The sequence below is a fragment of the Hemitrygon akajei genome, chromosome 1 (genome assembly GCF_048418815.1).
Source record: "Hemitrygon akajei chromosome 1, sHemAka1.3, whole genome shotgun sequence".
Taxonomy (NCBI): domain Eukaryota; kingdom Metazoa; phylum Chordata; class Chondrichthyes; order Myliobatiformes; family Dasyatidae; genus Hemitrygon; species Hemitrygon akajei.
In genome coordinates this window covers 189,893,919-189,919,383 of record NC_133124.1, presented here as the reverse complement: position 1 = coordinate 189,919,383, position 25,465 = coordinate 189,893,919, and the positions used below count along the sequence as shown (strand labels likewise).

Here is a 25,465-nt window from a genome sequence, read left to right as displayed (position 1 = left end):
ATAAAGGAAATTGATGAAGTATTGCAATTGTTGATTCCTGGGATGTTGTACTGTCTGAACCAGAGAAATTAACTACTGAATTTTATCAGAATGAAAGGTGATCTCAATAATACTCAATTTGTTCGGGGTTAACAGGATACCAATGGACTTGGTTTTTAAGGTGACTAGAAGTAGAGATCCGTGTCAGACAAAGGAGTTTATCAAGAAGGACCCATGCACCCCTCATACAATCTCTTTTCCCTCCTGCTGTCCGGGAAAAGGCTCCGAAGCATTCGGGCTCTCATGACCAGACTATAACAGTTTCTTCCACCAAGCTATCAGACTCCTCAATACCCAAAGCCTGGACTGACACCTTGCCTTATTGTCCTGTTTATTATTTATTGTAATGCCTGCACTGTTTTTGCGCACTTTATGCAGTCCTGTGTAGGTCTGTAGTCTAGTGTAGCTTTCTCTGTGTTGTTGTTTTTTTTTTACGTAGTTCAGTCTAGTTTTTGTACTGTGTCATGTAACACCATGGTCCTGAAAAACGTCGTCTCATTTTTACTATGTACTGTACCAGCAGTTATGGTCAAAATGACAATAAAAGTGACTTGACTTGAATTTCTTCATGGAGTAGTGAATCTTTGGAATTCTCCAGAAAAACAAAATCTTCCCTAAGCCATTATTAGTCAATCAGAAGTTTTAATTAGATAGTTTCAGTTACCATATCACACATACAATTTTATTCTGGGTTAGAGATAGAGAGCTAACATCACAAATGATTAAAATGGCACAGGAAACTTAGCACATTCTTTACTACCCCACTCAAAATCCAAATAAATCACGAGAAGAGGAGCAAGGTTATGAAATTGCAACATCATCTAAGAGGAGAAAATGCTTCATTCAGTTAAACTCCTTCACTAAGGAGCTTTCAAAAACCATCTTCTTGCTGTTTCAGTGTTTGATTACAGTAAGATCACTGTTCACTGAACCATCATCAAGCACCAATCTTCATACTTTCAGATTTTCTCCTGGTTTAACACAACAGTGAAAGCATTGTTTTAATCCTGGTTGTCCGATGTGTTAAGAGATCCATGTCTCTATTTTGACTGAAGTTGCTCTTTTAAAACTGTAGTTAATAAAACAACTTCACATCTACTGAACACAACATGCACAAAATGCTGGAGGAACTCAGCAGGTCAGGCAGCATGTAGGAAATAAACCACCCTTCTTCAGGCCCGGAAAGGAAGGGGGAAGATGACAAGATAAAAAAGTGGGGTGAGGGGAAGAAGGATAGATAGAAGGTGGGGAATAGAAGATGGGAGGGGAGGGATTTTTTTTTAAACCTGAAGGAGAAATCAATATTGATGCTATCAGGTTGGAGGCTACCCAACTGAAATTTAAACTGTTGCTCCTCCAACCCTGTTGGTGATGCCCAGCGACTACTTTTCGCCAGCAAAAACAAAAAACTACTAAATGCCTTATTAGAACACTTTATGAATAACAATCAATGCTAACAATGGAGTGAAGAGCAGCGGCAGTGGCACAGGTGAGAAACGATTGAGGAAGCAGAAGCGCGTGGTGCCAAAGGCACAGGGAAGGCATGGTCAAGATAAGCAAAGGCAGAGGTGGGGTCAAAGCAGTCAAGGCAGAGCTGTGGCATCGCCGAGAGCACGAAAATTCCCAATGTCTGATCAATTCAAGTTCCAGGTCAGGTACAGGCTGAATCGTGGCAGTGAGGTTCAGGCCCCGGAGCAAGTACTGACTCAATGTCGGACAACTTAAGCACTGGGCCGGATTGAAAAGGTCAGGGTGTCGGGACCGGAGGTGAGGCGAGCGCCAGTTCTGCTCTCTGCTCTGCGGCATTTACTCAGCCCCACACTGAACTGAGGCTGTGGCCTGCAATGATGCCTGGCTTCGTGTCTGTGGTCTTACAACGGTTACTCAGCTCTGCGACGAGCTAAGGCTGTGGCCTGCTCCGGCTGTGGTGAGGTCCGGCTTTGTGACTTTCGTAAGCTATTTGCTGACTTATATTGTTCTCTGCGCAGTGGGTGCTTGATGGTCGTTTTTTTAATGGGTTCTTTAAGAGATTTGTTTTGCGGCTGCCTTGTAGAAAGGAGATGCAACTCAAGGTTGTATAATGTATACATACTTTGATAATAAATGTACTTTGAACTTTTGACGGTGGCTTCATTGTGGCTATAGATGTCAGAATGGGAATTGGAATTAAAATGTTTGAGAAGTTCCGCTTTTGGTGAAAAGAGGGGAGGTGCTTGACAAAGCAGCCCCCCCAATTTAAGATGGGCCTCTACCTTGGGCAGTTAAGATTAGTAATGTAACCTAACGCTTCAGATCCCAAACAGTATTTTGCTACCACTGCTGCACAGACTTTTCTGACAGCCATTGTATTAATGGAAAGATGTACTATTCTAGTGTGGAGGCACTGTGAAAAAGCCTATTCACAATCACCTCAGGGCTTACGAGGAAAGGTTGAGCAAGCGAGGGCTTTTCTCTTTGCTGCAAAAGGAGGATGTGAGGTGACTTGATGGAGGTGCATAGTTTATAAGAGGTATATCTATACCGGACAGCCAATGCTCTTGGCTAATAACAGAGGACATACTTTTAGCGTGATTGGAGGAAGGATTAGGGGTGATGCAAGAAGTAGTGTTTTTTTTTTAAAGTGTTAAGCATCTGGAAAGTACAACTGGGGTTGGTGATTAAGGCTGATGTGTTAGGGACATTTAAGAGAATTTTAGACAGGCACGTGGATAAAAGAAAAATGGAGGGTTGTGGGCAATGAAGGAGGGAAGGGCTAAATTGATTGAGGATAGGTTAGAAGGTTGGCACAATGAGCCTGTACGGTTCTATGTTCAATGAATGGTAGACTATCAATACACAATCCTAAACTCACCTTTCAATCCTATGTTAATGCAGTAAAGCTCAGCTAACACCAGAACATCAGCTTTAAAAATGTAATCTCAATTGGCTCAAAATTTGTCAAAATTATAGTTACAAAGGCAAATGAATACAATTGGAAATGTGTAAAGGTCTAACTTGGATGTTAAATGTGCATAGTTATTGAAATTATACTTAAAAATAGCCTTCAAAAAAGTTCCTGCCAAACACCCAAAAACCCTTTACAATTTGCTGTTGTGACTGATTAGCTCTGCAACTGATGGATTACCCTCAGCAAAAAAATTTGAAATAGTTGATTGCACAAGACAAAGCCATTAAAAATTCCATACAGATACAAAGTACACTCATTGATTACCCGACCTGAGAAAAATTTGGATTACTTATTAACCAGCTGTAGACTATTCTAAAAAGTTGAACTACCAACCAACCCACAGAAATGTAATTAACATCAGGTTTCCTTTCGAATCAATAATGTGGGTTGACTATTTCACTGGAGCTCCTGTGATTATACTTCCTGCGGAGCACCCCGAATACTGATCAGGGAAAACACGAGGTAGGATGTATTTCGCTGCCAGGGCAACCACTGGTGATCCAGTTGGTATCCCAGGAAATGGACCAGAAGATCCAGCGATGTCAATGTGGGAGTAGCGAAGGGGCTTTTCAGAATCGATTCCATGCTGTAAGAAAAGAACTAATTTAGTACAAATGGTGTTACAGTAGACCTGATAATTGTAAAGAATCTCCATCAACCTTAGAATAATAAGAAAATTTTTTAAATCCTGCATATCCAAAAAACAAAGTAATTGTAGGACACCAGCATAACCAAGCAATTAACCTTTGTATCAGTTCATCAGAGTTGTTGTCAGCTCTGGTTTTCCTCTCATAACTAATAACTGACACAATCCATGGACTGGGACTAACAAGCTGTCAGCGCCCTGAGAACTTCATGGGGTTCAGAATCAGGTTTATTATCATTGCCTCGTATGATGTTAAATTTGTTTTGTGGCATCAGCACAGTACAAAGACAATATTACTAATAGGTTACAAAATAAATAATGTGTAAGAGGAATAATGTGAAGTGCTCATGGTCTGTTCAGATGAGAAGCTGTTTCTAATCATTGAGTGAGAGTGAGAGGCTCCTGCACCACTTCCCTGATACTAGTAACAATGGTATAATGAAAGCACCATATTTAATTTATTCTGGTCGGAAATTTTTCATGGCTTATACAGAAACACAATGATTACAACAAGGTGGCCATTTTCTCCACAAGCTCTACACAAGAGTGCACCAACTTAGTCCCAAACACCCACCTCCTTTCCATTCCAGAGCCCCAAATTGTTCTTGCTCAAACGTTTATTGAACTTTCTTTAGAATGCTGATTGAATCTGCCTCCACTACCTGACAGTGTAATCCTGAGACCAATAACACACTGCATGAGGAGAATTCTCATGTTTCTTTTGTCAATTGATTTTCAATCTCCTAGCTCTTGGTCACTTTGCCAGTGGAAACAATTTCTATATAGCTTGTCTATATCCTTACTGATTTTGAATATCCCTCTCCTCCTCTGGTAAATTTCTTCTGCATCCTCTCCTGATTTTTCATAATTCCAAACTTGCAACAACTATAATCAAATAATGTTTCACTTCTGGCCAAAGTGCTTTACATAACCTCGTCCTTGCACTCCTACTTTATTCATCAAACCCAGAATTCTACACATATTGTTATTAAAACTAAAAGTAAAAAAAACTTCCTCAAGCAGATGATATTGTTAAGTGGACCATACGCTCTCACCCACACCTCCAAAGTCATCCCAGGTCTGTGTCCGAACTTCAAATTGATTTTCACATTCTTCCAACCAAAAGTCATTACACTGCATTTCATTTGCTAGCTTTCTGCCATTCTACCAGCTTTTACTACATTTCCTTCAAGGTTATTACAATCCCCCTCATGGTTAATGCACCTCTGAATGCCATTTCATCTGCAAGTGTGGAAATTGTGCCTTGTCCAACCAGGTGAAATCAGTAATACTGACACTTGGGTGAATATCACGAGACACCTGTCCTCTGGTCTGACAACTTGACACTAACATCTACCCATGCAGCGACAGGAGTTACTGATAATTAAATTACAAGAATGCATGGTTATACACAACCAATTTAAAGACTGTAGAATTCACAGTAAATGGCTACACTTCTAAAGCACATACTCAGAAGTCCAACATCACCTTATCTAGACCAGAAGCCATGATCAGGAAAGCTGCAGGAGACTGGTGTCCACGGGCTGTGGCACTGGATGGCTGGTTGTTACACTGCAAAATATCTTCATATTCTGACTTTCCTTTATGGAACTCATAATCATCACGTCGAATGGTGGAGATTTCAAAAGGATCCCCCACTTTATCACCAGCTGACAGGAAGACAACAGTAAAATGTTCAGCTTGTGTAGTAATAACATTGCAACATTATGCAATATAATGTTAATAAAATTCAGTCATAAGGCATGGAAACAGGCCGTTCAACTCAATCAGTCCCTGCTTACCATCAAGTAATCAATAACACTTATCCTAAACAAATCCCATTTCATTCTCCCTACTTTGCCATCAACTCCCCCAGATTTCATCATTCATCTACACACTAGGACAATTTGGGGTGACCAATTAACCTGCTGACCTGTACATCACTTGGGATGTAAGAGAAAACTACAGCAGCTAGAGGAAACCTATGGGGTCACAGGAAGAAATGTACAGAAGTTGCACAGAGGTCAGGGTTGAGCTCAAGTTCCTGGAGCTGAGGCAGTAACCTCTTGCTGTGCCACTGTCAACTTCAACAATGGTTATTCCTACCCTTCTCCAGAAGACAAAAGTTTCCATGGCAATTAACTACATATTCCAAACAAATATTTGTTAAAGTTAATGCAAAATCTGCACAAGTAATCAATTTATCCTTTGAACTGGTATGAAGCTATTAGTGAAATAGATTTCTACCATGTTGAGTGCCTGTAACATTAGGTGATATAAATTTGAAAATGCCAGCATGATAAGTAGAGGCAGAAATTATTCTTACCCTCTTGAATCTCCTGAGCAGTTCTGGCCGAACGTGCAGGGCCATTATCCATGATTATCTGCAGCAAAAGTAGTTGTGGTTTAATGCATGCAAGATCGAGTGGGCAACATACAGTTTCCGAACTTCAACACTGCATTGCAGTAAGCCCAATTTTGCAGTCACTTTAAAGAAAGATAGCAACTGTTCAGGTTTAATGCAATTTACAAAAATCTAAGGCTTTGTTTATATTGCTTTATGTCATCATAAACCAGCTCTCAGATGAATCACTGCTGTCAATTTGTACAGAAAAATCCCACAAAAATAAGAGTTGAAATGAATTTCAATTACTGTGCAGTAGTTAGTGATAAAATATAGCCAGGATACTGATATTTTGGCTCTTCCAATGAGAGTACAATCATTTGTTTATAATTCTGTTGGCCAGACAGGACTATAGCTCTAAGTCTCAATACAAAAAACCTAAACCAATCTAATGGCACAGCATCAGTACAGATGTGCCTGCTTTAAGTATGTTTAACACTCAACAGTAACACATTTGTCAGACTAACTGCGCCTAAACAATGAAATAAGGTTGCATTCTCTGCAATCAAACAAAAAACCCTAACTAGAAATTGTTGTCATTCATTCGATATTCTACAATGGAACTGGACTTAAAACTAGCTGACATAATGTGGTACACTGCAAGTGTCCGCAAGATCTTTTCATGTCATACAAAATAGATTGAACTTACAGAATAGTTGGGACCAACAGCTCGAATAGCATGGCCAGTCAACGTGGCGATCGTGAACAATTCACAGTGGGTAGGATCAATGTTGTCAAGAGCCTGCAAAATGGAAACTGCGATAATTAATTTTTGAAACATAACAGGTAATGCTCAAACCGTACTCATACAGGCAAAATGCTATTCAGCCTTTCAGATATCCTAAATGAAATGTCAGTAAGAATTTATCAAGAGGAGTAAGATCAATGGCTTCAATTCAAACTGAAAAGAGAAACCATCAGATGCAGAAAAGATTTGTTAAACAGTAACATTCCCCTCACATCTAGATTCATGCATAAGAGTAAACATCTTCAACTCAGCCATCTTGTCAAAAACCCTCAGGACCTTGTGTTTCAATTAATGTACAAACTTTAACAGAAGGTGCTCCCATCATAAATGAGCTCCATACATTTCTACATCTCACACTCTTCAGTGATTATTCTGGAGTTAGGAAATTGTAGATGGCAGATAATAAAATGAGAACCAATTAAACCTGCTCATAATTTAACTTCAACTGATATTTTAAAGGCATCAAAACCAATCATTGGGTGTAGTACTGATTCTGTACCATTGAAACTAGAGAGAGAAGACAATACCTGTTAGTGTTAATAGGTGATCATGGAAAACTTCAGGATGAGATCAGGCATTAGCATTAAGTGGCCATGCCCTTAATTAACACATTATTAAAGGTGAATCCGTGCCATTTAATGCACAGTTCAGGACATGTCTGTAGTCACTGGAAGATGTTTCCTGTTCGCCAATGCTGCCTACCATGCCTCCAACAGTGCCCTCAGGTCATCTGCAGGGTCATTAGCCAGGGACAACTTATTCATTGCTGTTTCGCTCCCTCAGCCCCAGGACATCTCCCTGCAAGCTTACAATGGGGTTAGTTGGTCCCCCAAATTCCGTCCTTCCTTAGCCACAGTCAAAAACTGCCCTTTTCTGCCTCTTCAGCCAGCTCTCTGTTGGTCCTCCTGAGCCCCATTCCAGTCACTGTCATATCACTGAGTAACCTTGTCGTCAATGAGCCAATGAAGCCACGCATCCTACCTCCTCAGGGTAGATGATGGTCTTTCAGCCAGCTGCCAGGTCTGAGCACTTCAGCCTCTTCTGCTCATAGCCAGTCTCCACTCTTTCCTCCCTCAGGAGGGTTAATATTTTAGTGAGTTGTATATTCAGGGAGCTATTCCTCAACACTAACAAAAGTTTACTTTGGAAGTCTGGAGGTCGTGCTAAGGAGCTTTCAGACAGCCACCAGTATTTCAATATTCAGAGGAGTTCTATGTGGGATGTTCAACCATTGTAAATACGTAGAGTAATTGTGCTAAGTTCCTAAATATATTCAACATGTCAGTTAAGGTGGTGAGAACAGTCATTGAAACTATAGTTAATCACTTACTATTCTGCGTTTAAAGGGTATAAAAGATTGCATGGATTGAGGAGAAATAGATTCTCTTCAGAATATCTGCTCTTTTTTTTAAAAAAAACCTTTGTATCTTCCTGCTCTAGCTTCAATATTGAATGGTTCAACAATCACAACAGCTATTACTAGTTGACATTCTTTCAAAATAAGGAAACAGAACAGGAGGGAGAAGAATTTATTTTGTATTAACCCTGTGGACAGATGGATTTGGAATTCAAGCAGGTTTTCTTCAATGGTGGGAGAGTACACACCTTTTCCTTCATGTGGCACAGCAGATCCAACATTGCCATCCGTCCTTCAGCATCTGTATTTCCAACCCGAATTCTTTTCTTTGCCCGAGATGTGATAATCTCATCAGCCACATAGCAATCTACACAAGTGAACACCACAGGTTCAAACAGTTAAATTAAATTACATGTACATTAGAGACAAATTTAACAGTAACATCTGTCTCTGAAAATATATGCACCATCCAAAAATTTAGTAGGATTTTGAGACAAATAGAAAATAGTTTCTATTTCTGGCTCCGATTCAACTTTGATTAATCAGAACTTCATCCAAGCAACACCACTTAAGCAAATATGCATAGAGCAGTAATGCTACAAATAGTCTGCTTGATCACGTACCCGATCCAACACTGTTCCTGACCATTGCCATTGCACCGATTACACTGATTCCTCTGGGTTTCAGGATTGAAAGTACCTACATTTGGAGATAATTCAAATCAGTAAAAATCAACAGGTAAAAACTTCAGAGACCTAGATGATCTCAATCTTGTAACATAAATGGCTTTGCTTTCAAGTAAATTGCTCTAGCCATTTAACTCCTGCACATCAGTTAACATGAGCTTAAAAATGAGATGAAACTTGAGTCAAGGTAATTACAATTGGTCAATTGGCTTCAGATATTACTACACCATTCTAGGCCTCATATGGAGCCAGTGATCATTAATGGAGAATGTGTGGAGCAGGTTAAGACTTACAAGTATCTGGGAGTACAGTTAGACGAGAAGCTAGACTGGACTGCCAACACAGATGCCTTGTGCAGGAAGGCACAGAGTCGACTGTACTTCCTTAGAAGGTTGGCGTCATTCAATGTCTGTAGTGAGATGCTGAAGATGTTCTATAGGTCAGTTGTGGAGAGCGCCCTTTTCTTTGTGGTGGCGTGTTGGGGAGGAAGCATTAAGAAGAGGGACGCCTCACGTCTTAATAAGCTGGTAAGGAAGGCGGGCTCTGTCGTGGGCAAAGTACTGGAGAGTATGACATCGGTAGCAGAGCGAAGGGCGCTGAGTAGGCTACGGTCAATTATGGATAACTCTGAACATCCTCTACATAGCACCATCCAGAGACAGAGAAGCAGTTTCAGCGACAGGTTACTATCGATGCAATGCTCCTCAGACAGGATGAAGAGGTCAATACTCCCCAATGCCATTAGGCTTTACAATTCTACCGCCAGGACTTAAGAACTTTTTAAAAGCTATTATTAATGCTTTTTGAGATAGTGATTTAGATACATATCATATTTTTTACTGAGTTAAGTATTGTATGTAATTAGTTTTGCTACAACAAGTGTATGGGACATTGGAAAAAAAGTTGAATTTCCCCATGGGGATGAATAAAGTATCTATCTATCTATCTATCCATTTGAGGCAATATGAAAAAGACCTCTAGTTACCTTCTGATATAGCTTCACCAACAACTGTACTTGGACTTACTGAGAGTTTTCCACTAAACGTTACACACAAAACACTGGAGGAGCTCAGCAAGAGCAGCATGCTGAATTCCTCCAGCTTTTTGTGCGTATTGCTTTGATTTCCAGCCTCTGCAGATTTCCTCGTTTATGTTTCCGGTAAACATGTCTGAAAGCAGACCCACAGTGCTGCCTGACAGTTTAAAAGTAACGCCCATAGGGATACTGGAAATGCTTCTCCTAGTCAGAGAACAATAATCAGAAACAGGCCTTTTGACCTATCTGAACAATTAATCTGCCTATCCCATCCACCCACACCCAGACCCTAGCCCTCCATACTCCTCCCAAACATGGACCTATCCAAATTTCTCTTAAGTGTTGAAATCGAACCCCCATCCATCACTTCTGGTGGCAGCTCGTTTCACTCTCTCACGACCCTCTGAGTGAAGAAGCTCCCCCCCCCCCATGTTCCCCTTTCACCCTTTACCTATGGCCTCTTGTCGCAATTCAACCCAATCTCAGTTGGAAAAGCCCACTTGCATTTACCCCAACACTCAATTTCGTATATCTCTATCAAATCTCTCCTCATTCTTCCACACTCTAGGGAGTAATACTCTAACTAATACTCTAATACTCTAATGTATTCAACTTTTTACTACAGCTCAGGTCCTGAAACCCTAGCAACAACCTTGTAAATCTTCTCTGCATTTTTTCATTCTTATTGACATCTCTCAACAACTGCACATAATTCTCCATATTGTGCCTCACCTACATTTTATACAACTTCAGCATAACATCCTCACTCCTCTAACTCAATGCTTTCTATGTTCGAAGTACAAATATGTTGCTATATACAACCTTGGGATTCATTTTCTTGCAGACACTTACAGTATTTACAAAGAAAGGAAAAATAAGAAATATGCAAAAGTAGAGAACATGAGATGAAGAGTCCTTGAAAGTGAGCTCATAGGTTGTGGAAACAGTTCAGTGCTGGGGTGAGTGAAGTTATCCACTCTGCTTAAGAGTCTGATGGCTGAGGGGCAACAGCTGTTCCTGAACTTTGTTTTGCGGGTCCTGTGCCTCCTTCCTGATAGCAGTAGTGAGAAGACAGCATGACTTTTCTGTGACAGTGCTCCATGTACATGTGTTCAATGGTTGGGAAGATTTTATCCGTAAACAGGATTAAATCGTAATGAAAACGTAAAATGTAATGAAACGTAATGACGTAAACTTAAAACGTAATGAATCTGTGATACATTCTTTTTGTAGGATTTTCTGGGCATGCTGTTTCCATACCAGGCTGTGATGCATCCAGTCAATATATTTCCCACTGCACATCTGTAGAAGTTTGTCGAAGTTTTAGATGACACGTCAAATCTTTGCAAACACCTAAGGAAGCAGAGGTGCTGCTGTGCTTTCTTTGTAATGACACTGGGCCCAGTACAGACCCTCGGAAATAATAACACCGAGGAATTAAAGTTTCTGGCCATCTCCACATCTGATTCTCCATTGCCAACCAACTCATAGACTCCAATTTCCACCTTGGTCGATAATCTGCGGCTTGGTCTTGCTGACATTGAGTGAGGTTGTTGTTTGTGGCAACACTCAGCCAGATTTTCAGTCTCTTTCCTATATGCTGATTCATCACCACCTTTGAATCGGCCAATGATCAGTGGAGTCATCAGCAAACTGAATGGTCATTGGAGCTGTGCTTAGCCACACAGTGATAAGGGAGTAGAGCAGGGGACTAAGCACACAGCCTGGTGGGGCACCTGTGCTGATGGAGATTGTGGAGATGTTGTTGACAATGCGAACTGACTGGGGTCCGCAGGTGAGGTGTCGCATAAAGAGGTACTGAGGTTAACGCATTGGACCGTATTGGTTATTTTTGAGAACATGGTAGTATTGAATGCCAATGTGCCTTTACAACTATATCCTTCTGTAACACCAATTTCAAGGAACTATGGCCCTGCGTTAGCAGATCCCTCTGTTCCACTATACCCATCGGTATCCTACCGCTCACTGTGCAAGTCCTTCCAAATCCAACAGCTCACACTTGTCTATATTAAATTACATTTGCCATTTTTCCAGCTGGGTCAGATCCTGCCTCCAATTTAGAACACTGTCAAAGGCCTTGCTAAAGTCTATGTAGTCAATATCCACTGCCTTGCCTTCATGAACTTCAACACAAATCTGCACTTTCAACAGATCTGTTAAACATAAATCACCCCTTTCAACCTCGAATTCTGCGTTGGTTTGGTTTTTCTTCATTAGCACAAAATCATGGCTGCATATTGTGACATCAGTAATCGTGCTCAGAATGGGAGTCATTGCTGTCCAATCAATGACACATGGAGACATCCGTGCTGTGAGTATGGTTAATTTTACACACAATTTACAAATAGAATATCAAACTCAAAGAAAACAGTCAAAAACAGAGAGCACGTGATAAGATTGGGAAAAATACAAAGAAACACAATGACAAAAATTAATAAGGAAAAACAATAAAATATAAAGTCATGCTGGTAGAAATAGCAAGAGTTTCTTACCTATTTAAAAAGAAATTTAATAAAGTGAGTGTTAGTGCTACAGAAAGACTCCAGAATTAACAATAAAAAAAACAGTTGAAAAGAGGTAAATATTTAATGAATATACTGTTGGTGGCTGGTAAAAAGACTAGGAAATGGTTATCACAGGAGAGCCCAACTTTAAATACATGGATGTAAATTACAATGGACATTTACAAAATGGAGAAAATAACAGCATCTGTTAATCATAAGCTGGAACAATTTGATTCATACTGGGGAAAATGGTTTAACTACATAATGCCTCATAGGCCTGATTTTATTCTCACAAATCAATGAATAGGTTGTAAAAAAAAAGATCACTCCCTACTTGTACATAGCTTTTTCCTTTTGCTTGATTTTTCTTTCCACTCTTTTCTATTTGTGGAGATTTGTGATATATATGATTATATGATATATATGTACAATGTCTGAAATACATCTCATGGAAATGTTTGATGATGAACTTCAATTAAAAAAAATTACAAAAAAAACAGATGTCCTTGAGGATACCAGGAACATCCAAGCAAAAACTGTAAATCAGAAATTTGGAAAGGTGGCAAACTCAGGGGGCAGGGTAAAATGTAATCCAAATGGCTACTGAAATTGTGCAATTGCTGGTTTGAATTTTCCAGAGTTCCCTAAATTTGGTGAAAATGGTATGAAAATAAAAAACATAACTCCCATGAAATTAAAAGGAGAGATGGCATGCAGGAAACAAGCCAATTCATTGCAAAAAGTTTGAATCAATTCTTAAAACGTCATAGGTGTGCACTTAGAAAAACAAAGCATTCAGACAATGTCAATCGTTTTGTGAAAGGGAAAGCATATTTGGAGGTGTTCTTCATTGCAGAGGAGCCTAACACTAGAGGGCATAGGTTCAGAGTGAGTTTTAAATGTGATCTGAATCTGAAACACACAAGATGGTGGAAGCAGAGTTGCATAAAATTGAAAAAGCCTCTGGACAAGCATACAAACTGTCAAGGAATAGTGGGCTATAAACCACATGCTGAAAAGTGGGATTAGTGTATCAAGGTATGTGGTTGGCATGGACATGGTGAATGGAAAGGCCTCTTTCTGTGAATATATCAAAAGGATAATAAGCAACAATCATATTATACATTAGCATGATGCTATGAAACATGTCTGAACCTTACAGAACCACCATAAAATATGGAATTTATACATTCAACATACCAGTTTCTTTTCAAAGATGCAATGTTTTCCTGTAGACACTGTCCAATACTAACAGTACTGGTGTGGGAGAGATTAATTTGTAGAAATTATTTAACTTCTGAATGCTTATTCAGATGGAGGCTGGGTGAATGTTTCAGGAAGACAATGTCAGAATCAGAATCTGGTTTGACATCACTGGCAAATGTCGTGAAATTTATTGTTATGCAACTGTAGTACATTGTAATACATAATTAAAACTAGATTACAGTAAGTATATATATTTTAAAATGCCAAATTTAGTAAGTAGTGCAAAAAAAGGGAAGAAAGTAGTGAGGTAGTGATCATGGATTCCACGTCCATTCAGAAATCTGATAGCAGAGGGAAAGAAGCTGTTCCTGAATCGTTGAGTGCATGCACCTCCTTCCTCTGTGATGGTAGCAATGAGAACAAGGCATGTCCTGGATGATGTGGGTCCTTAATGCTGCCTTTTTGAAACATTCCTCCTTAAAGATGATCTGCATGCCAGGGAGGCTCGTGCCCATGGAGCTGACTGAGTCTACAACTCTGCAGCTTATTTTGATCCTGTGCAGTGGTTTCCCCCCACACCTCATAGCAGACAGTGATGCAGCCAGACAGAATGCTCTCCACGGTACATCTGTAGAAATGTCCTCAAACTCCTAATGAATGACAGCTACTATTGTGCCTTCTTTGTAACTGTTATCGATATGTTGGGCCCAGGATAGACCCCTCAGCAACGTTGACAACCAGAAACTTGAAATTTCTCACTCTTTCTGCTTCTGATCCCTCTATGAGGACTGGTGTGTGTTCTCTCAATTTATCCTTTCTGAAGTCCTCAATCAGTTCTTTGGTCTTACAGACGTTGAGTGTGAGGTTGTTGCTGTGACACCACTCAACCAGCTGATCTATCTCTCTCCTGTACGCTTTCTTATCACCATCTGAAATTCTGCCAACAATAGTTGTGTCGTCAGCAAATTTATAAATGGCATTTGAGCTGTGTCTAGCCAGATAGTCATGAGAGTAGAGAGAGTAGAGCAGTGGGCTATGCAAACATCCTTGAGGTGCACCAACGTTGAGTATTTCTGATCCACACAGATTGTAGTCTTCCGGTGCAGAAGTTAAGGATCCAATTGAAGAGGGAAGTACCAAGGCCCAGATTTTGGAGCTTTTTGATCAGAACTATAAGAATGATAGTTTTAAACGTTAAGCTGCAGTCAATTAACAGCAGCCTGATGCAAGTATTAGCACTGTTCAGGTGTACCAAGGCTGTGAGAAGAGCCAATCCACTGTAGGCTAATTGTGGCGATAGGCAAATTGTGGTGGGTCAGGTCCTGGCTTAGGCAGGAGTTGACTAGCTAAAACTAATCTCTCAAAGCACTTCATTACAGTAGGAGTGAATGCTACTGGATGATAGTTGTTAAGGCAGCTCAGCCTGCTCTTCTTGGGCACTGGTAAACTCGTCGCCCTTTTGAAGCAGGTGGGAACTTCTGACTACAGCAATGAAAGACTGAAAATGTCTTTGGACACAACTGCCAGTTGGTTTCCACGGGTTTTCAGAACCCTACCAGGTACATTATCAGGAGCTGTTTTCTTGCAAGGGTTCAACCTCTTTCAAGACGTTCTAGCATCGGCCTCTGAAGCAGAGACCTTAAGGTTACTGGATACTCAAGGATTTTCAGAGCTATAGTTTTATTCTCTCCTTTAAAATGTGCATATTGGTTAAGATTGGTGTGATGTCCTGTTTCTAACAGGAAGATCACAGACTGGTAACAAAGTACCTTCCGACTTGGTGGCACAGGTAACATTTGGTCAGTGTTTCAGGTGCAAGTGCAAAATAGATAGGCACAGGGAAAGAAAGGAAGAGTTGGGGGAACGTGAAAGGGAGGGTGATAGGAAAGTGAAGATATCAGGAGAAATAGAGTCATGGTGGCAAGGGAGTGAGAGAGGATAGCAGATAAAATAAAAATTAGAAACATGCCAGCTACCTGATGCTCCCTGTTTCCCAATCAGCATTAAATCTCATTTACTCATCACCAGGGCATCATTGAGAACAGAGACAAGGAATTGAGTTACTGGCTTGACACTGAACCCAGCACAGATGGAATGTGTGCAAGTAGCCGGCTGGATTCGAACCCAGGACCATTCACCCTGAAGTCTGGTGCGGATGCCACTACACCACCAGCTGGCTAGGCCAAGTCATTGTGTATATTTCAAACAGAAGTTAATAGGTTCTTGATTAGTAAGGGCATCAAAGGTTATGGGGAAAATAAATCAGCCATGATGTAATGGTGAAGCAGACTTGATGGATGAAAAGGTCTAATTCCACTCCTATGTCTTATGTTTAGTGGTTTTAATAACTATCAGCATTACTTTGCTGACAGTGCTATTTCTGACTGCATAGACTAGCGTCTCTTAAAAAAGGAGATGCAGCCTGGTGCTCACACCAGTGGGAACAAAAGTTAAAAAATCATGGCTGAGGCAAGTCATGGACCAACTTAAATAATCAACAGAAGATAAGCTTGTACCTGGAAGAGCCCAGCCACAGCAGCAGCTCCACATTTATCTCTGTGCATTCCTGCCATAATGCCACCAGCTTTGATGTCTGCACCACCGGTATCATAGGTTACTCCCTGGGAACAATTTTTTTAACAAAAATATGAACAATTACGTAACTGGTATCAACTAGTCAATACAAACGTAAATTATTCCACACTTTTTAAAAAATAAATTTGCCCCAATTGTTAAAAATAGCAGCTCAGTCCACTTTTCTTAATCCATACAAAATACCCTAGGGTTCCACCACCATCTGAAAGTCTATTTGAGATATTGATTACTTAAAATCATGTAGTTACTTCATCCATTCCTAAATCCCTCGTCCAATCTCTTCAAACAGGTGCTTGAGAGTGATTAAAAGCAAAATACCAGAAACACACAGCACGTCAGACAAAATCTGTGGAAAGAGAACCAATTAACATTTCAGGGAAAAGGCCCTTACAGATGCAGCTTGGCCATCTGAGTGTTTCCGGCAGTTTTCAATTGTAACTTCAGTTCAGACCAATTAAATGATAATCATAAGATGTTAACCATTGCAGAGGGCTGGTATTTAAAATTAAGTGAAATGATTAAAAACATTGCAGTACCATTAAAACAACAAGGCATCAGTCTTGAGCCATTACATAGATTTATACCTTGCCAACAATCAGAAGTGTTTTGTCTTTGGCACCTGCTCCATGATATTCCAGCATAATAACCCGCGCCTGATGACGTTGCACATCTGAAGAGATTTAAGGGAGAGAAAGAAAAACAACTATTTTTATACATCACCATTTAGTCCATTATATGGCCACATACAGTAGAACCTATCTTGAGAATGCAAAACTAAAAATTTGCCTTGAATAGATCAGTAAAAACTTTAATGGCTAAAGTACCAGAATTCAGTTTCCAACACTTCAGATTGGAAGACCCACCCCCCCACCCACTAGTGAGGTAACAAAAAATTTTGCAGTGACTATCAGTCTTCATTATAACTTCAGAAACACTCTCGAAGATGCACACTGCCCTCAGCATCCATGGACATGCTAGTTTTCACTTTTGCCTCAAAAGGACCCATCCCCTTTTACTATTTTGCCTGATAATCACTTTTGAAATCTCATGCACGTTAACATCTTAACTTTCTTGCACTCTGCCTCATTGCAGTTTTCCATCCCCTTCTGATTCTTTTGAAAGGAGGAAGTAACATTACTGAGATTTCCATATGCAGAATTATAGGATCACATGATTAGAATAAAAACATCAGAATTCAACCACTCTGGAATTACAGTCTAATGGAGTGCATACAATTTGCTTTCATTGTCACCCAAGTTCTAGAGCTATGAAATGTATAATAGATTAAAAAGGAATTGTCAATTAATCACAAATTTATGGATGTAGTGGATTCTGTACAATTTGGAAGCCACAGAAATAAAGTGGATTAACAAAGGTAGAGGCACAAGAGACTATAGATACTAGAACCTAAAGCAGCAATCTGCGGGAGGAACTCAGTGAGTCAATCTGCATCTGTGAAGGGTGAATGCTCTATTCTCTGTCAGTTTCACGTCAAAACTCTGCATCAGAACTGAGAGTGCAGAGGGATGAGACAGCAGTTAAAGGTGACTATGGGAGGTGAAAATGTAAGGGAAGGGAGTGAGTTGGGAGACACTGACATTCTCTTTGTCTGTCTCCATCAATTATTCACTAGTTATTGTCTCCAAACTCTTCCCTGCCCTCCCCTCCCCTCCCTGGCACAACCTGCCTACCATGTTTCACCCTTCAGACCACCAATCACCTCCAGCTTCTTTCCCACCACTCCACCTCACCTCTGTATACGCATCTTCCCTCTCCACCCTCAGACCTGATTCAGGATTTTACCCTGCTCTACCTGCGGAGTAAATTGCTACAATAGAAAGACCAAACTCATTGAAAGAATGCATTTCCTCAGCATTTTGTCTGTGTTGCACAACTCAAACTCAGTAAGTCAGGCAGCATCTATGGAGAGGAAATAAACATTTGGCGCTTTGGCAGGGTGGGAAGAGACAGCTATACAGTGTTGGATTCTAGCACATGGAGCAACTGCATGTATCAAAACTACATTTTTTTAAATCAGAATGCAATTGAATGACCAACTGACCTTTGGCACAGCGATTGACTGCTGCCAAGCATGGGTATTGCTCCTGGAGAGTACTTAAATCACTAGTCACTGAAACCTGGCAAAAAAAAAAGATCACTTTAAACTGGCTTTCACTGGAAGCAAACTCACGCCAAAAATACACATCCTTATGAATAGCTAGGTACCTAATAACTATATATATTATATCACAACAAGAGCAGCTGCACGTCAGAAGTTGTGGTGCACATAGATCGAAAGCGGGAGGAGGTCCTGTGCAGTGAGTATAGGGAGTTAGGGAAGAGGATGAAGAGTAGAACAGCCAAGATAGTAATTTCTGGATTACTCCCAATACCACGTGCTAGTCAGGATAGGAATAGGATGATAGTACAGATGAATAAGTGGCTGAGGAAGTAGTGCAGAGTTTCAGATTTCTGGATCATTGGGATCTCTTCTGGGGAAGGTATGACCTGTTTAAAAAAAAAAGGACAAGCGACTCCTGAAGACAGTGGGGTCAAATATCCTTATGGGCAGGTGCGCTAGAGCTGTTGGGAAGGATTTAAACTAATTTGGTTTGGGGATGGGAACCAGAGTGAAAGGGCTGATGATGGGGCAGTTGGTGAACAAGTCGATGCATTGTGGAGTGAGACTGTGAGGAAAGACACACAAATGATATGGCAATATTGCAGTCAGTGGGATGAGATGAAGTGTAACAAGAGAGCAAATTAGAAAAGGATGAATACAGGACTTAAAGTGTAATAACTGAATCCACATAGTAATAAGGTAGATGATCTCGTGGTACAGTTTGATGTTGGCAGGGATCACTGAGTGTGGCTGAAAGATCACAGTTGGGAGTTTAACATCCGAAGATACACATTGTATTGAAATGATGAGCAGGTAGGCAGAGGGGATGGGGAAGCTCTTTTGCTAAAAAAAAATGAAATCAAATCCTTAGAAAAAGGTGACTTACGATTGGAAGATGTAGAATTAAGAAACTGCAAGAGTAAAGAGGCACTGATGGAAGTTACATACAGCCCTCTGAACAGTACCCAGGATGTGGGCTACAAATTACAACAGGAGATAGAAAAGACACGTACAAAAGGGCAATTTTACAAGAGTCAGGGTGGGGGGGGGGGGGGTGCGGGGAAGAATTTCAATATGCAGGTTGATATTGGGTTCCAAGAGAAAGAATTCGCAGAATGCCTAACAAGATGGCTTTTTAAGAGCAGCTTGTGGTTGAGTCTAAGGGAAAAGCAATTCTGGATTGGGTGTTGTGTAAAGAACCAGATTTGATTAGAAAGCTTTTCTTAGGAGACAGTTTAAAAGGGAGAAGCAGAAGTTAGTGTTACAGTGGAGTGAGGGGAATTACAGAGGCGTGAGAAAGGACTTACCCAAAGTTGACTGGAAGGACATTAGCAGGGATGGCGGCAGAACAGCAATTACTGGAGTTTCTGAAAGCTATTTGGAAGGTGCAGAATAGATACATCGCAAGGATGAAGCATTCTAATGGGAGGATGAGGCAACCGTGGCTAACAAGGGAAGTCAAAGACAACATGAGTAAAAGAGAAGGCATTTAATATAGCAAATAATAGTGGAAAGTTGAAGATTGGGAAGCTTGTAGAAAACAACAGAATGCAACTTTTAAAAAAACCATAAGGAGAGAAAAGGTAAAAATATAAGAGAGGATGCCAGCAGATTTTTTCAGATGCATATTTATTTATTAATTTTTTATTTTTCTTTTAGATACAGCACAGAATAAGCCCTTCCCGCCCTTCGAACCACACTGCCTAGCAATCCCGATTTAATCCTAGCCCAATCATGGGACAATTTACAATGACCAATTAACCTACCAACCGCTATGTCTTTGGACTGTGGGAGGAAATCAGAGCACCCGGATGAAAGCCATGCTTCCATGGGAAAAACGTACAAACTCCTTACAGGCAGCGGAGGGATTTGAACCCAGGCTGCCTGTACTGTAAAATGTTGTGCTTACAATTACGCTGCCATGCCGCCCAAAAAGATCTTTAAAGGGAATTCTTGCCTGGCAAATCTGTTGGAATTCTTTAAGGAAATAACAAGCAGGATAGATAAAAGAGAGACAGTGGATGTTGTATAATTAGAAGACATTTGACAAAGTGCCATGCATGAAGCTGCTTAACAAGTTCAGAAAGCATTACAAGAAAGACACTAAATTGGATAAAGCATTGGCTGGTTGGCAGGAGACAAAAAAGTTAGAAAAAAGGGAGCCGATTTCAGTTGGTTGCTAATGACAAGTGGTGTTCCACAGGGGTCGATATTGAGATCACTTCTTTTCATGTTATAAGACCCTATTAATGGCAGGTATTCTTGGGAATAATGCACAAGGTGCAAAATCAGTTCATCCCCCAGAGAAGGAAGGATTCAAAGGGGTGAAAGGGGCCACAGTGTTTGACAAAGGAAGTCAGAGATTGCATAGCATTTTAAAAAAAAGGAAATATGACAGAGCTAAGGTGAGTGGGAGGACAGATGATTGGGAAGTGTTTAAGGAACAACAGAACTTTAACTAAAAAGACAATACGGGGAGAAAAAATGAGGTACGAACGCAAGCTAGCCAGGAATATAAAGGAAGATAGCAAAAGCTTTTTTTAGGTATGTGAAGAGAAAGAAGATAGTTAAGAACAACGTTGGGCCCTTGAAGAATGAATTGGGTGAAATTGTTATGGGAAACAGAGAAATGGCAGAAGAATTTAATGAGTACTTTAGATCTGTTTTCACTAAGGAAGACACAAGCAATCTCCCAGATGTATGGATGGGCCAAGGACATAGGGTAACAGAGGAAATGAAACAGATTGACATTCGGAAGGAAATGGTGATGAGAAGACTGATGGGACTGAAGGCTGACAAATCCCCAGGTCCAGATGGTCTGCACCCTAGGGTACTAAAGGAGGTGGCCCTGGAAATTGTGGATGCTTTGGTAATCATTTTCCAATCTTCCTTAGATTCAGGATCAGTCCCTGAGGATTGGAGAATGGCTAATGTTATCCCACTTTTTAAGAAAGGAGGGAGGGAGAAAACAGAGAACTATCGACCTGTCAGCCTGACATCGGTGGTGGGAAAGATGCTAAGAGTCCATTACTAAGGATGAAATAGTGGCATATCTAGATAGCAGTGATAGGATTGGGCTGAGCCAGCATGGATTTACCAAGGGTAAATCATGCTTGACTAATCTGTTGGAGTTTTTCGAGGATGTAACCAGGAAGTTAGACGGGGGAGATCCAGTGGATGTAGTGTACCTCGATTTTCAGAAGGCATTTGATAAGGTCCCACATAGAAGATTGGTGGGTAAAATCAAAGCTCAGGGCATCGGGGGGAAGGCATTGACATGGATAGAAAACTGGTTGGCAGATAGAAAGCAAAGGGTAGCGGTGAATGGGTGTTTCTCGGAATGGCAGGTGGTGACTAGTGGGGTGCCACAGGGCTCAGTATTGGGACCACAGCTGTTTACCATTTACGTTAACGATTTGGATGAAGGCATAGAAAATAACATCAGCAAATTTGCTGATGATACTAAGCTGGGTGGCAGTGTGACATGTGATGAGGATGTTAGGAGAATTCAGGGTGACTTGGATAGGCTGGGTGAGTGGGCAGATACTTGGCAGATGGCGTTTAATGTGAATAAGTGTGAGGTTATCCACTTTGGGAGTAAGAACAGGAAGGCAGATTATTATCTGAATGGTGTAGAATTGGGTAAGGGAGAAATACAAAGGGATTTCGGAGTCCTTGTTCATCAGTCACTGAAAGTGAATGAGCAAGTGCAGCAGGCAGTGAAGAAGGCTAATGGAATGTTGGCCTTTATTACAAAGGGAATTGAGTACAAGAACAAGGAAATCCTCTTGCATTTGTACAGAGCCCTGGTGAGACCACACCTGGAGTATTGCGTACAGTTTTGGTCTCCAGGGTTAAGGAAGGACATCCTGGCTGTAGAGGAAGTGCAGCGTAGATTCACGAGGTTAATTCCTGGGATGTCTGGACTGTCTTACGCAGAGAGGTTAGAGACTGGGCTCGTACAGTCAATCGTAAGGAGATTGAGAGGGGATCTGATTGAAACATATAAGATTATTAAGGTATTTGGACAAGATAGAGGCAGGAAATATGTTCCAGATGCTGGGAGAGTCCAGTACCAGAGGGCATGGTTTGAGAATAAGGGGTAGGTCATTTAGGACAGAGTTAAGGAAAAACAACTTCTCCCAGAGAGTTGTGGGGGTCTGGAATGCACTGCCTCGGAAGGTAGTGGAGGCCACTTCTCTGGATGCTTTCAAGAAGGAGCTAGATAGGTATCTTATGGATAGGGGAATCAAGGGATATGGGGACAAGGCAGGAACCGGGTATTGATAGTAATTGATCAGCCATGATCTCAAAATGGCGGTGCAGGCTCGAAGGGCCGAATGGTCTACTTCTGCACCTATTGTCTATTGTCTAAGATGTAGAAGCAGAATTAGACCATTTGGCCCATCGAGTCTGCTCCACCATTTCATCATGGCTGATCCAATTTTCCTCTCAGCCCCAATCTCCTGCCTCCTCACCATGTCCCTTCATGTCCTGACCCATCAAGAATCTATCAATCTGCCTTAAATATACATAAAGACTTGGCTTCTACTGCTGCCTGTGGCAATGAATTCCACAGATTCACCACTCTCTGGCTAAAGAAATTCCTCCTCATCTCTGTTTTAAAAGGACACCCTCTATTCTGAGGCTGTGTCCTCTGATCTTAGACTCTCTCACCATAGGGAACACTATCAAGGTCTTTCACCATTCGACAGGTTTCAATTCTTCTGAATTCTAGTGAATACAGACACAGAGGCAAACACCCTTCATATGACAAGGCATTTAATCCTGGAATCATTTTTGTGAACCTCCTTTGAACCCTCTCCAGTTTCAGCATATCCTTTAAAAGGTAAGGGGCCCAAAACTGTTCACAATACTCCAAGTGAGGCCTTACCAGTGCTTTATAAAGTCTCAACATTACATCCTTGCTTTTATATTCTAGTCCTCCTGAGGTCAGACTAACTAGCCTTTAGTTTCCTTTTTTCTGCCCCTTTCCCTTCTTGAAGACTGGAGCGACATTTGCAATTTGCCAGTCTTCCAGAACCTAATGATTCTTGAAAGTTCATTACTAATACCTCCACAATCACCTCAGAACCCTGGGATGTACGCCATCTGGTCTAGGCCATCAGACCTTTCAGTTTCCCAATAACCTTTTCTCTAGTTATGGTAACTTCACACCTACGTCCACCACACTGCGTGTCTGCTACGGTGAAGACATCTCACCCTTTCCCTTCTGAGTCACAGAGGCAGACTCAGTGCCATAAACTCGCCCACCACAACTTTCCTCTGAGATTAGCTCCACACTACACCTACCCCCCCCCCCCCACCGTACTGATCCGCTGCTGCCTTTTATCCTTGAACAGTGACCTGATTGAAAACCCCTGGTCTCAAAACTTCCAATGTCTGAATGGCTGCTGGTCAAGGCTTTTCAAGTCAAAGTCTACATAAAAACAATTTGAATGACAGAATTTATGGTCGTGTGGCCAAGTTTTCAGATGATACTTGGCAGGTATCATCTGCAGGTAGTGTTGAGGAAGAAGGGAGCCTGCAGAAAGACTTGAACAGATTAGGGGAATGGGCAAAGAAATAGACGATGGAACAGTGTAGCAAAATGTATAGTCATACACTTTGATTGAAGGAATAAAGGTGTTGACTATTTTCTTAACAGGGAGAAAATTCAAAAAAATTAGATATGCAAGGAGTCATTGCGCAGATTCCCTGAAGGTTAATCTGCAGGCTATGTCAGTGATAAGGAAGGAAAATAGAATGTTAGCATTCATTTAGCATGCACTAGAATACAAGAGCCAGGATTGATTACACTTCACTTGGGAGTATTGAGCAGTTGGGCCCCTTATGTAAGAACAGACGTGCTGGAATTGGAGAGAGTTCATGAGATTGATTCTGGGAATGAGAGGGTTAACATACAAGGAGTAAACACAAAGTACACTGCAGATGCTGTGGTCAAATCAACACGTACAAACAAGCTGGATGAACTCAGCAGGTCGGGCAGCATCCGTTGAAATGAGTTTCAATGGAGGCTGCCCGACCTGCTGAGTTCATCTAGCTCGTTTGAACATATGAGGAGCGCCTGATGGCACAGCCTTAATAAAGGGACATCCATTTAGAACATAGATAAAAAGGAATTTCTTTAGCCAGAGGATGGTGAATCTGTGGAATTCACTGCTACATACAGCTGTGAATTCCAAGTCTTTGAGTATATTTAAAGTAGAGGTTGATAGGTTCTTGATTAGTTAGGGCATCAAAAGTTACAGGGAGAAGGCAGGAGAATGGGATTGAGAGGGATAATAAATCTGGCATTATGGAATGGCGGAGCAGACTTGATAGGCCGATAGTCTAACTTTGCTTAATGTCTTATTATCGTCTTGTATATAGTTTATATGAAAGTCTTTTTTTTAAAAAAAGATTTCAACAGGATTAATTCACTTCACAATCCAGAACAGAACGATATAAAAGGCAACTCAATTTAAACCAGTACCAAATATTTTAAAACTCCTTGGTAAATGAAAACAAGGGTACCAATTTCTGCTGCAGATAATTGGGGGAAGAAAAAGGAACTTTTGACCACTTGGAGAAAAAAATAAACCAATTACATCATGTCCCCAAGTGTATTCCCTGAGTATGGTGGAAGCAGATTTACAGTATTTTTTTAAATACATGCGAGGAAAACTCTGCTGAGCATTGGAAAAAGCAGGGGAATGGAGTTAATTGGATAGCTGCTTCAACTGGCATATGTAGGCAGTTGAATTGCTCCTGTGCTCTGATTTCAGGAATGTTTCATAAAGGACATGAAAGCAGAAAGTAGATTTTTCAATTGCTTCAGAACAAACATTGTGCTGAAGTCAACTTACACTGACAACAGATTTCTGAAAAATTTTCTGAACGTAGCTAGCCACTTTTGGAGCAGCCATTCGCTCTGGGTCAGAGCCACCAATATCTCTGCACACAATCCTGGAAAGAGATAATATAAAGACAAACTAGTTGGTAGATGCAGACAACTCATTAAAACAGGTGTTCCCAACCTGGGATCCACTAATCCCGCAGTTAATGGTAGGAAGGTGTGGTATAAAAAAAGGTTGGGACTCTTGCATTAAATGAACATTTACAAGGAACCGCATGAATCTCTGGACTTCCAG

The 25,465-nt window shown here is 40.9% G+C and overlaps 1 protein-coding gene across 1 annotated transcript in view; it reads right to left on the bottom strand.

Annotated features, from left to right (window-relative positions):
• Positions 1 to 661: 661 nt before the first annotated feature.
• Positions 662 to 25,465, bottom strand: part of LOC140733743 (putative aminopeptidase W07G4.4) — a 71,972-nt gene continuing 47,168 nt past the window's right edge. The window contains exons 8-17 of the mRNA XM_073057471.1: positions 25,181 to 25,280; positions 18,252 to 18,327; positions 16,774 to 16,859; positions 16,111 to 16,215; positions 8,765 to 8,840; positions 8,390 to 8,508; positions 6,686 to 6,778; positions 5,959 to 6,016; positions 5,121 to 5,302; positions 662 to 3,572 (exon numbers count right to left, since the gene is read on the bottom strand). Of these exons, the coding sequence (XP_072913572.1) occupies positions 3,378 to 3,572; positions 5,121 to 5,302; positions 5,959 to 6,016; positions 6,686 to 6,778; positions 8,390 to 8,508; positions 8,765 to 8,840; positions 16,111 to 16,215; positions 16,774 to 16,859; positions 18,252 to 18,327; positions 25,181 to 25,280 (1,090 nt within the window). The 3' untranslated portion in view covers positions 662 to 3,377. The remainder of the gene's footprint in view (positions 3,573 to 5,120; positions 5,303 to 5,958; positions 6,017 to 6,685; positions 6,779 to 8,389; positions 8,509 to 8,764; positions 8,841 to 16,110; positions 16,216 to 16,773; positions 16,860 to 18,251; positions 18,328 to 25,180; positions 25,281 to 25,465) is intronic.